Source organism: Amphiura filiformis, chromosome 14 (genome assembly GCF_039555335.1).
Source record: "Amphiura filiformis chromosome 14, Afil_fr2py, whole genome shotgun sequence".
Lineage (NCBI taxonomy): Eukaryota > Metazoa > Echinodermata > Ophiuroidea > Amphilepidida > Amphiuridae > Amphiura > Amphiura filiformis.
The window spans coordinates 57,704,467-57,717,016 of NC_092641.1; the positions used below are offsets into that span (position 1 = coordinate 57,704,467).

General features: G+C 34.1%; 1 protein-coding gene across 5 annotated transcripts in view; it reads right to left on the bottom strand.

The window, feature by feature from the left end:
• The window catches only part of LOC140170352 (cell adhesion molecule 2-like), a 77,196-nt gene that overhangs the window by 39,986 nt on the left and 24,660 nt on the right, over nucleotides 1–12,550 (bottom strand). For all 5 annotated transcript variants that reach the window (XR_011861528.1, XM_072193723.1, XM_072193722.1 and 2 more), the window contains 3 exons: nucleotides 3,998–4,105; nucleotides 3,112–3,130; nucleotides 988–1,111 (listed from right to left, as the gene is read on the bottom strand). Coding sequence is in view for 4 of the 5 variants with exons in the window: in XM_072193723.1 (XP_072049824.1) it covers nucleotides 988–1,111; nucleotides 3,112–3,130; nucleotides 3,998–4,105 (251 nt within the window). In the remaining variant the exon portion in view is untranslated. The remainder of the gene's footprint in view (nucleotides 1–987; nucleotides 1,112–3,111; nucleotides 3,131–3,997; nucleotides 4,106–12,550) is intronic.

Below are 12,550 nucleotides of genomic sequence, written 5' to 3' on the forward strand. Positions count from 1 at the left end.
TTAAAATTGCTCACAGATCTCTAGAAGCTCATTTGATTGGTTGCTAAATGATTATATCATGAAATCAACCCATCAGGTGCACTTTAAGATTCATTAGATCATGAAGTTAACCAATCAGGGTCACTGTAAGAAAGGCAGTAGCGGCCATAGGGGTTGAAATAATTAAAATGATTCTGTTTTCCCTGATGCAACAATTTATGATACGATCATAACGAAACTGTCAAAAGTGAAACCAAATACAAAACCAATATGCTATTCCAGCTTAAATCAATACACCCCCTATTGGAGATGTGACCTTAATCTTCCACACAGGGAGTATGAATTTCGAATGTAGTTACCTACATGGGTAACTCCATTTGATATCTACACCCCCTGTGTGGGAGCTTAAGGTCATGTCTTCCATAGGGGTGTATGGATTTCAATTGGAATAGCACAATAAAGCTTGATACTCGTACATGTATGTATATTGTACAGCTTCTCTTACCTTTATTATTGGACGACTCAATAGTGATCACGATATACTACATTGAACATGAAGTTAGTGAAGCAGATTGCAATTAAAGCAACATTGGACTACCTCATGTTTGATCTCCATAAACCAGGAAATATCCTTGATGATCAATGATGAATAATATTAATCTAAAGGGGTTCTCAGTCAGGTGGTCCATGGGCCAGATCCGGCCCATCGACCAATTGTGGTTGGCCCTTGAGCAGCTCTAAAATGTGTGTACACTAAACATAGCATAACAAGGTGCATTTAATTTTGGCGTTCAAACACAGATCTTCAAAATGATTTTGGACCTCTGTAGCCCATGAGCAAATTTGAGAACCCCTGATCTATAGGAAGTACTGTCCACAGAGGGGTGTAACACTTTAAACAAAAGAGCATTTCCCTCATCATATTTCCACTGTTATATTTTATATAGTGAGCTTTACAGTGTTACATAATATGTGGACAGCTTTGCGATCTAACTTGCTGGTACTCACCTTCTTTCCTTCTTCGTTATCATGTGCGTCTCCTTTGCTATTCCTTGGAGCCGGTGTCGGCCTGTCTTTTGGTTTGCTGCTGTCTCCACCAGAGCCGTTGACTGGCTTTAGCTCAGACCCTTGGCTTTATAAATAATAACATGCAATTTAGCATAACAATATGTTAGTGTAACATAACCGCAAATTGTCATGAGTAAAAATACAATTACATCCACCACAGCTGAGCAAATGAAGGGAATTCCCCATTGTGTAGGCTGTTAAAAGCATTTCCCAGTAGTGTGGGAATAAATGTGAAAATAGCATTTAGCATGCCCTTCCAAGTTTAGAAGCACAGATGTTGAAATGTCTGGTGCAAACCGTGCTGTATTAAGTTTGTGTTGTTTTGTTACAGAGAGGATGGTCTGATTTTGTCACGTGCTCTTTCAAAACTTTGGTTCAAAAACCTTGTCCCCACTCACAACTTACGGGGTACTTAGATGTCTGTACTTTGATCCCTTTTAATATAGGAGAGCCTACACTGTGCATACAAAGGCTCCACTGTGTGAATAATAAATGGGTTAAGTCACTTTAAACACATTTCAGGTTACAAAATGCAAACAAAAGTCTAAATGCAAAAACAAACAAAAACACCCAGTTTTAAGTATAAAATTTTTATGATGGTGTAATTTCAAAAAAGTTGACCCAGATTTTGCATCTTGTTCTTGTTTGTTAATTTTGTTAAAATCATGTAAAATCAGCCATTTTTGGGCCAAACTTAAATGATTTTGGCTGAAAACGTTTGAAAAGTCAGAATATTTTTTTCCAAATTTTGTGATTTAGGGTATTTATAGCATCCAGAAAAAAAATTAAATCAATCCTGACCGACCAAACCTACTTGTAAAGTCTGTCCACACGTAACACAGGGCTTTGTTTTTCGTTGCCTTATAGCCATAATATTTCATGAGAAAAATATGGGCTTTAAAACCACTTTTACTGATACCAAAATCTAAATGGTTGATGGAAAACAGGTCATGTGGGGAAGAGATTGTTGATCAGACCATCAATTTTAAGTTTCCATCGGCAACATAACCCTGGTAATTAAGGTTTGTATAATTTGCAACCAGAAATGGAATATGAAATAACTATCATTAGCCATGTACTCAACTCACTGAGATGTTTATAATGGTACATACAATCAAGGCCATTTGGTAACAAATATCAGACATGCTTGATTAATTAATGTTCATAAAAACATGCATCAGAAATAGACAAAAGCCAAAATGCTGATTTTGATTACGAAGGAGGTCATAATGAGTGATTAAGCTTTATATGTATGTTCATCCATAACATATCATAACTAATTATGACTGAAGTGATGTACTGATCGCGATCATATCAGTGGCTTCTGAATCGAACTGATGTGGGCCTTATCCATTCCAATTCAGAATTGGGAGGGGGGAACAAGGCATTAGCCAGAAGGGTGTCCAGGTGTCATTTCGACACTCTGTTTTCAATTTGGACACCCTAAAATTCTGATTTTTATAATGGAGTGAATAGGAAGTGGACACCCTGATTTTGTAGATTAAGGTATTTTTGACCAGTTTGGACACCCTAAAGACACTCCTCTGGCTAATGCCTTGTTGGGGGATCCCTTCAATTGCTAGAAAAATTGATTACCTCAAGGTTTATTTGACATCAGTTACAGCTGATTATCGCCAATTATAGAGGGCGCTCTAAGTAATTTCTCAAGGAGTGTAGGACGTGTTGTGTTTGGTTAAGAACAGATACAGATTGGATCAGCCGATTTAGCAAGCAAAATGATCTGGTATCAGTATATTCTATCTATACTATGGCCAGCTCGTAATAGGCTAGGAATAGGTTTTTGTTACTGCGCGAATCAATACAGTCCCAACTTACGCCCGCGTAAATTCACAAAAGCGTGCATCAGTCATAAATACATTCACAAAAGTGTGCATCAGTCATGCAATGTACGCAAGGCGCAGTTTGCATAGGTGCTGCGCCCAGATGTCTATATGCCATTCTATATCAATCCACAATGTTATGAGTCCCGGCTATTATGAGCTGATCAGAGTATAGGGTAGATCGGTACATCACTACAGCTGGGTCAAAATTGTAATCACTTACCTATTCTTTGTCTTGTTGCCTATGAGGAAATAATAAAAACAAAACAAAATGTGTACATTATTTCAATAATCAAAGCAGATCAAACACAATTTTTAATTTTATGTTTTTTTCAAGTTATATCCTAGGTGAAATCTAATGTGCTGTACAGGTTACTAAGCTATGCCTTGACTAATTAGAAAATTTTCCATACATTTTTTAAATGTCAAGTAAATAACTTGTGTTCAAAAACACTTAAAGCAATAATGTACGATCTTATAATATGAAATTTTTTTCAAACCTGAAGTTTACACATGTCCCAACTTGCACCTAAATGGAATCGGCCAAATTTGTTGTCTTTGTAGGTCAACAGAGCAAAGTTTAACATATTATAATAATTTAAAAATTATGATATGTCCTCCCATAGAACTGCATGTTAAAGGCCAAAATAACCAGTGGGGTTTCTTTTACTTTACCTTGTTATTTCAACCTAAAATGGACAGCAACCCTTCCCGTCAGTTATTACTAATATTATTTCAACATTTTGAATAAAGAATAACGAAATCAAAATTTGACAGAAATCGTACATTAAGTGTTAAAAACTGTTATTTTACTTGAATGAACGCTTAAATGAACGCTTAAATCCATTCTCTAAATCAGCTCTCCAGTTCTTTTTACTTGCACCGTTTGTTGTTCTGCACTCTGCACATTTCTGCACATTTATGAGCATCATCACCTTACTCCTTGGATAAGCTTCGCTTTGTTAGGAGAACAGCACTTGAAGACTTGAAGACTCTAATAACTTCTTGACTCTCCCAGTCATGACTATTCAGTCCCAGAACAACACAAGAAATAGGGAAAGCTTTTATTAATGAAATCAAAAACAATTTTAATGGACTCTTTTTCTTACCTTTTCTAATTACAAGGAAATATACAAGAAGGGCAATGATGACGGCAAGTACAATTATACCAACAACGACGCCCGCAGCGATAGCACCTACATTTGGACCAGGGTCACCTAGGGAGAGGAGAGAGAATGCCAAGATATATGTAATTAAAACATAGCGAAAATTAAACATCAAGAACTGCTATTGCTAAATTCTGGAAAAAGAGTTTAAAAACTGTGAAAGAGAAAAGCTATGCATTCTAATAACCATTAATAATGATAAATATAATATATTTATGATGATGATGATGATGATGATGATGATGATGATGATAAAAATAATAAATAATAATAATAATAATAATAATAATAATAATAATAATAATAATAATAATAATAATAATAATAATAATAATAATAAAAATAATAATAAAAATAAATAAATAAATAAATAAATAAATAAATAAATAAATAAATAAATAAATAAATAAATAAATAAATAAATAAATAAATAAATAAATAAATAAATAAATAAATAAATTAATTAAATGAAATAAAATAAATAATTCAATAAATTTAAAATTAATTAATGTTCATACCAAACTTGTAAACCTGTAACAAACATATACTGTATCTCAAAATTTACAATTAAATATAAAAACAATCTCTTTTTTTAATCAATTCATTGGACACCTTTACAGGAATTGGAACCAAAATGGATGTTTTATAAAAACTAGATTCATGCTTTTAAGTATTTTCCCCAATATCAATGATGGCATTGTACTTTTAAATTCAATATAGCTCTACAGAATGTGTTAATTGGTAATAGAAAGAGCCAATTTCTGTCAGTTTTCACTGGTTACTGATGATATATTTATGTAACCTAACCCTTTTCCTGTCACGTCCGTCCATAACTTTATACATGTATTGCTATTGGGTACATTGTTGCCTTGTGTGAAAAATGGATCAATGTTCTTGTTTGTCATCTCGTTTCTTTATTAATTTTGCCAAAAATCATGTAAAATCAGCCATTTTGGAGCCAAAATTTATTGATTTTGGCTGAAATTTTTCAGAAAATATGTTTACAGATTTGTCAGATTTTGGTGATATTTTGGGGGTAATTTTAGCCTCCAGAGACCGACCCTACTTGGAAAGGTCTGTCCGCCCATAGAACAGGGTGTTTCTTTTGTTGCCTTATAATTGGTAAATGGCAAGTTACTTATTTTAAAAGTATGTGACATTATGTTGACAAATTCAGACAGTTTGTTTACATTTAAAGATTTTAATGAGCGCTGCACTTTCTTGCATTTTGTTTGTCACAGCAAAATATTACAATTTGTTTGCTCTGCTGTCAACACTTAGCATTACAAATTACATATTTTAGGTGAAATGTTATGACCTAATAGAATTTTTTATAGTATCAGTTTGATAATTTGAAAGAATGCAAGAAATGATCATTATTGTTGACATACATAAAATGTACAAATGTATTTGGTAATAGTATTCTGTCGGTCGGACATCCGGGCTATCTCTAGTCTCGGGCCCAAACTGCATGTGGCTCACGGTTTGTTGTGAACATCAGAAACCGGCTGTGAAGGAGGCTACATAGCGATGTTGCTGGAGTGGCATTCAATTTCGGAAAAAACGACACTCGACCATGGAATTTAATTTTAAGTTTGTCAGTATATAAACGGTAAATCAAGTAAGTTTCTTTCACTCTGAAGACTTAGAAACGGTTGTTTGATTCCACTGACTATTTGCGATCGAAATTTACATAACACCAATGACAGAAATCATCAACAAAAATCGAATCAGGGACTTGTTTTCACTCGAACATCATCAACCGGAAGTGACGTGACACGGACCGACAGAATATGTTGTAAATTCACTGTATAAATTGCAAAGTCAAAATATCTTGTAATACACAACATTCATTGCAAAAGCTGATTTTAATAACCATTAAAGTAGAAATATACAAATAAAATAAATGTCACAATATAAAAGCAGTTACTTCAGCTTGTTTTGACGAGAACTATACAAACTAATATGTATTAAACGACGCACGGTTCTCGAATGCCATCATTTCTGACACTGATTTGCACGCACCACACTTAATGATAAAGTCATAAGTCACATTTAATACTTTATAAGGACATATAAAATCATTTCATTATTAAAACTGCATTGTATACTATGTATGTGAATAATAATATACATGCAATATTGCTAAAACGTTTTATTTAATATTAGTATTTGCATAATTTCCAAGTCAATACTGAGCAATCCTTGACCTATTTATTTTATATTTGATCTGTTATTGCAGTGATCCTATCATATCTGATAAGGGCATCATTACATTAATTAATGATTTATTAATCTGCATCATTCCCATCATTCTGGTATAACCATTTAGGAAACTGTTGCTCTTTTTTTCTTTTAATGTCTTCCCTTTTCCTATTATATTTTGGATACAATATGCTCTGCAAAAAAAGTATTGAAGATAAACATGCTAAAATCAAAAGATTTTTAAAGAAAATGAAAATACTGGTTATTTTATCTTTCTTTTTTTTATCGTCATCTGGGTGCTGCGTTTAGCTACCCTTTTTGAGTAACACTTGTATAATCAGCAAGGCACCTTTTCCCCAATTTTTGTTGTTTTTGATAAAATGAGATATCATGCACTTGTTGCACCCTGCTAGTAGAAATAGAACTTTTATGCAGGTGATACATCTTGAAATGCAAGTCCCCCTACCCTAGCACTGGTCAAGTACTGATGTGAAAGACCCTCCACATGAACACCTTAGGGACTAAAATAAGCCATGGATGATAGGAATATGCGATTTTGGAGGCCAAAAAATGTGATTTTTTTTTTTTTTTTTTATGGATTTGGAGAGTCTGAATCTTTTTGCCACTGATTTGGAGAGTCCCTTGACCTAGAGCGAAGTACGGTACTGCAATCATCTGTGGTTGATTTTTAAAAATTGGGAAAAATGACCAAAATACGCAAATTGCGCCACAAATAATACAATTGCATACATGTATTCCTAGCGGCCCTACACTAAGCCATTTCTATACTGACCATAATAAAACAACAATTCTAAAAGCTTACAAGTTTCCATGTAATGTATGTCTCGTAGATTTCATAGGCAGGTCATCAGGTGTGAATGTTACCATGTGATTTATATTTAATGCTCAGTTTGCTCCAAGGTATTCTAGTTAGAGAAATAACACTAGACATTGGATACACTAGTGGGAATTGCACTGTTAGAGAATTTTTTTTATTTACAATTTGTCCACTATGTCAAAGAAAATGGATTTCTCCAATAGCTGCCTCTTATTGTAAAAGTGAAAATTTCCGCAAAATTATTTTTTTGTGCTTTACAAATTTTGAACTGACTGTTTCAATTGTTTTTAAATTCATGATTGTATAAGGCAAAAAAAAAAATTGTTTGTTTGTCCACGTCCGACCGACCGTGTACCCTGGTCCCGACAGTGCTTCTTTTTTTTTTAAATTTGCGTTGAATGTGCTAGTAAAACAGTGTTTAGTATAAATTTAAAGAAAGAAAATGTAAAGAAAATGAACAGTATAACATGCAGAACCATCTCAAGAGTTAAACCAGTAAAGTGCTGTGTGTTTGACTTATTTACCAGTCTTCAAATCAGTTTCAAGTGCAATATCTGTAAAAAAAAAATCTGACCTACCGACCCAACTGTTTCATGGGCCTCTATGGACAAACAAACTTTTTTTTTTGGCCTAACCTTCAGAGATAGGCAACCTTTTCACTCTTTATCAAATTATGCAGGCAGTACATCTGGTGAAGACACACTCTGCGCTTTACCCACTTTTTTGCATTTTTTTTTGTACCTTTGAGTCACATTTGTTTACTTCATTCTTTAATTTTTTACTTTCCTTTTGCATTTTTGGTCATATTCTTTTCATTCATTATTTGTTTCTGACTCTGTTTATTTTGCCATTTGTTTGACAAATGCAACACACTGTCAATTTCTGTTAAATAAAGAAATCTTCACATCTCGAGTCACATCAGTGTACAAGCCCTGTGCATTTTGGGAACTGACTCAGCTTCTGTGACCTATAAATTATGAAAATCACACAAAAACTGACAAACTTGTTGTTAATTTGTTGAGTTAGATGAGTCATTGATCTTGAGATGATGGGGTGTTCAAGTGACCAGGTCACCTGGGAACTCATCGCATACTATGGAACACCTGACACCTTGTGTATATGATTCACAAAAATAAAGAAGTATCAAGATGAAAATTGATGCATACTAATTATTGGTTGCTTGCTGCTTGGACTCAGAGGCAAACCTGAAGTAAAAGTAGTTTCCAATTAGATGCCATACAAGCCTTGATATAAGCGGGCGCGGGGAGCAAATTTACCCTCGTAACGCCACCAATTGCTCCTGGTCCTTGTAAAATTCACATGAACCAGGAGCAATTTTCTAAAATAAATTGCTCCTGGTTACAGTTTTGCACTTGATACAGTTGTGCTGGTATGCTGTATTGTATGCAGAAAAGGATTTAATATTGAAAATTGCTCCTGTTTCTTCAGAAATTGCTCCTGGTTCTTGTAAAATCCCAATGAACCAGGAGCAATGTTCAAAACAAATTGCTCCTGGTTCCAGTCTGCTTATTTCAAGGCTTGATGCCATATAATTATATGTAAAAATTGGGTTCCTATAGATAGAAGATATTTGCAAAGTGAGACCTGGTGAGCTTTAAATACCGAAATCCAGCAAAAGTTACAAAATTTTGTCTTGGAAACCTATGATAAATGAGGTCAAGCTTGCAGGCCCGTAGCCAGAATTTGATAATTTTTTTGCAAACATATTTTGAAAATGTTCAGAATTTAAAATTTCAGTCAAAATCAATAAATTTTGGCCTGAAAACGGCTGATTTTGGAAAAAAGTAGAAAAAATATCTACCAAAATGGAAAATCTGGGTCGGTCGGGCCCGTAAAACAGTGTTTTTTTATTTGTGGCCTTAATTGTTAAAAACTTGGATCTCTTCATGTGTTTTGTAATTGTTAGCTCCTATTCAGGGACAACTAAATTTGTGAAAGTATGGTTTATTCTTTGCTGCTGTTGCATTACCACAAGGCAGCTTTAGCACATATCTCATTGTTACACATACATACAGATATGAGTACATGCTATTTCACAGGGCTAAGTGGTGATTACTCATGACAAGGTAAAATGTAAACTGGGTTACAATGTATGGAAATCACAATGCCAAGTCAATCCATAGACCCTAGAAATCTATAGTCTATGGTCAATCCCACCACTCACTACATCTGTGTATGCAATTTTGTGTTCCTTTCTTGCTTTCACTTTCAACTTTTAACTCCATAATTTTTTATCATGAATAATATTATGCTAATGCTAATAAATTCAAAATAAATTGTACAAATTTTATGGATTCAAAATTTGACCTAAATGGAAGAAAAAATTGACAACTTTTTGCCACTTTTTAAGGATTCAAAACATAATTGATATGAAATGATTGTATGTGATATTTAAAGTATATTCCATCAGAAAATCTAAATGATTTTGAATAGTTCTAAAATCACCTTTGAAAATAATTGAGCCCAGTTCAATTTTCATGCCATATTGCATTTAGGATAAGGGTTAATTCTTTTTAAATATTTTTTGCTGAAATAACATCATCCAATTCCGGGGAAAAATGTAACAATAAGAGAAAAAGGTTTGTTTTTTTATATATTTCCGATTTTTTCGATTATTTTTTCCCAAATTACCAGAATTGTACCTTTATTAATTTTACCTCTGGTCTGCAATTCATAAATCTCATATATTTTTTTATATAAAAAAAATAATAATAAATAATCTGAGATGGTGAAAAGCATAAATAAATTAACATATTATTTACAATAATTTTACCAAGATTTAGTAAAACACAGAGAATCTGATAACCAGGAAGTTGGTACATGTACACTGTACCTGTGACACACTGATTGACAACTAGCCACCAGCTGATGACCTCAAAGGTGGTGTACTAACTTCCTTGTTGATTTTACATCAATGTGGAATGTGTGTGTAAACTGGTTTGTGTTGTGGTGAATGGTTTTGAGTATCATTATTTGAACAGTTCATTTGATATTCATTACCTTTAATATTTCCAGGATAACACAATTGGAATTCTATTGCCTCTTTCATTCACTGTTTTACAATAATAAAATTTTTATTTTTTTATTCTGATTTGTACTTTACTTTTATTTTACTTCTAACTTAGAGAAAAATTGTAGTATGTTGGCTAGCCCATTAAATTCTTTTCGACCCATCCAAATGAATTTTGATAAATTGGGAGGCCTCCAGCAAACTCATACATATGTAATAAATAAATAAATAAATAAATAAATAAATAAATAAATAAATAAATAAATAAATAAATAAATAAATAAATAAATAAATAAATAAAATGATAATAAATATAAATAAATGAATAAATAACAATTTAAACAAAATAAATTTATATAGGGGCCCTAAATAAATGAATTCAATTAGGAATAAGTTTAAAAGAATGTAGTCCTTTTTATATAAAAATTAATAAAAACAATTTTTAAAAGTAAAACTAAAAGATGAAGCATTGCTAAATAAATTTGAAATCAAATCTTTTATTCCCCTGCTTGAATTGTGGAAGTCAGTAATAAAACCAAGGTTGACTATTTTCATCTTATGCGTCAAACCACCACACCTACACCTCCACATATCAGTTCGGGGGCACTGCTAATTCAAAGACGTCTCTGATATCAAAGACGGGTCAGTGATTTCACATACGGGGGTCTGTGATATCACATACGTCGTGCTTTTTTTACAGTTTGGGCCTAGATGCAGCATATCGGAAAGAAGGTGCCTGTATCCGAATATGCTTTCCTATGTTTAGCAAATATCTGCCTGTGCAAACATCATATCTATCTGTGCAAATTCTGACAAATGGTCCCAGAAAACACTTAGATTGGCAAAATCGAGCCATATCCAACGTTTTGAAGTAACACAAAATCCCAAGTCATGGGGGGAGTGAATATTTTGGCAAGGCAAAAAAAGGAGGGAACAATGAATTTTTTGCCAGTCAACGAGGGGGGAGGGGAGCGATTTTTGGCACGCATTGTGGCGGCAACTTTTCAAAAATATATTCAAAATGACTTGAAAATGGTAGGCCCCTCACGGAAACGTTCAGGCCTATATAACCTCGTGGCCTGCCTCTTGCACACGTGCATGGGATGAATTCGAGAAATATGGACACTTGTATTTTATTGATAGGGGTAGGGTTATGTTATGATTAGGTGGCTCAAAATAGATCAACAAATTACGGTAAACCAGGCGCGTGCCCACTGCCCAGGAGTGGGGCTTTGGGGCCTGCAGCCCCGGTCTTAAAAAAAATGAGGGAGACAGAGAGAGAAAGAGAGAAGGGAGAGGGAGGGAGAGGAAGGGGAGTGATAGAGCAGTGGCATAGCCAGGCCCGTTTTTTTTTTGGGGTGCTGATTTTGAAAAAGTGTTTCTTTTTTTTTTTTTTTCCAGGGGCGATTTTGTAAAAAGTGGACCTTCTTCACAAACTTTGGACCTTTTTTGACTAAAAAACATAAAAAACATATTTTTTGCTCACTACGGTCGTAAATTAGGATTTTTGAGGACTTTTGCCCCACCGCACGGCCCCACTTTGCGTACGGGCCTGGGCATAGCCAGTGGGGCAGTATAGTGCCCCCTACAAAAATTGAAGGGCGGAAAAGGGAGGGAAAAGAAAAAGGTCTACTTTTTCGGTCTGATTTCCCAAAAATTGAAAGAAATAACCCGACAACTGAAAACATATATAAAATAACTGCCAATAAAAAAAACGAAAATGTTACAAAAATCAGGACAAAATATTAGCAAAACTGGGTTGAAAATTTTGTTTTGCCACAGCCACCCAGGCTCATTTCAATATCCGGGGATTTTTGGGAAAACGAAAGGGTGAAAAGTGGAAAGAAAACATGGAAGCAAACAAGCAGACAAGAGGAAGAGTTGGACTACGTTCTGAGTCATTGTGCATCATAATTATGTTCATGCTTGAAATTTGTGACGGGAAGTCGCATCCACTGGAAATCCATTCTAAAATACATATTATGCATTATCATGACATGGTTATATGGCCTATAGGTTATGCTTAATCATGATGGTCGGAAAAATAAGTTAATAATAGGGGCCTAATGCAAAATGATGCACCAATTAATTGGCCTTTAGTTTGAGGATAATATTCCCCTCACAAGTCGGGTCCGTTGAAATCTGTTATGCCCAAAATAATACGAATAATAAGTGTAAACTTTTACACCAAATGACTTTATTGTGCCTTTCATAACTTTTTGAAAATAATTCTCCAACTTCTGAGGGAGCACATCCCCTCAGGCACCCTTCTCCGTCAAAAAAGAAAAGGCTAACTTGCATTTATCCATATAGGCCTAATTGAGCAGGTTCATACCCATGCAGAAGTCAGGTCCGCAGGAAATTTGTTAGGAATTATAGGCCTATCTTTCATAGATATAATGACTATAGGCCTATTATAGCA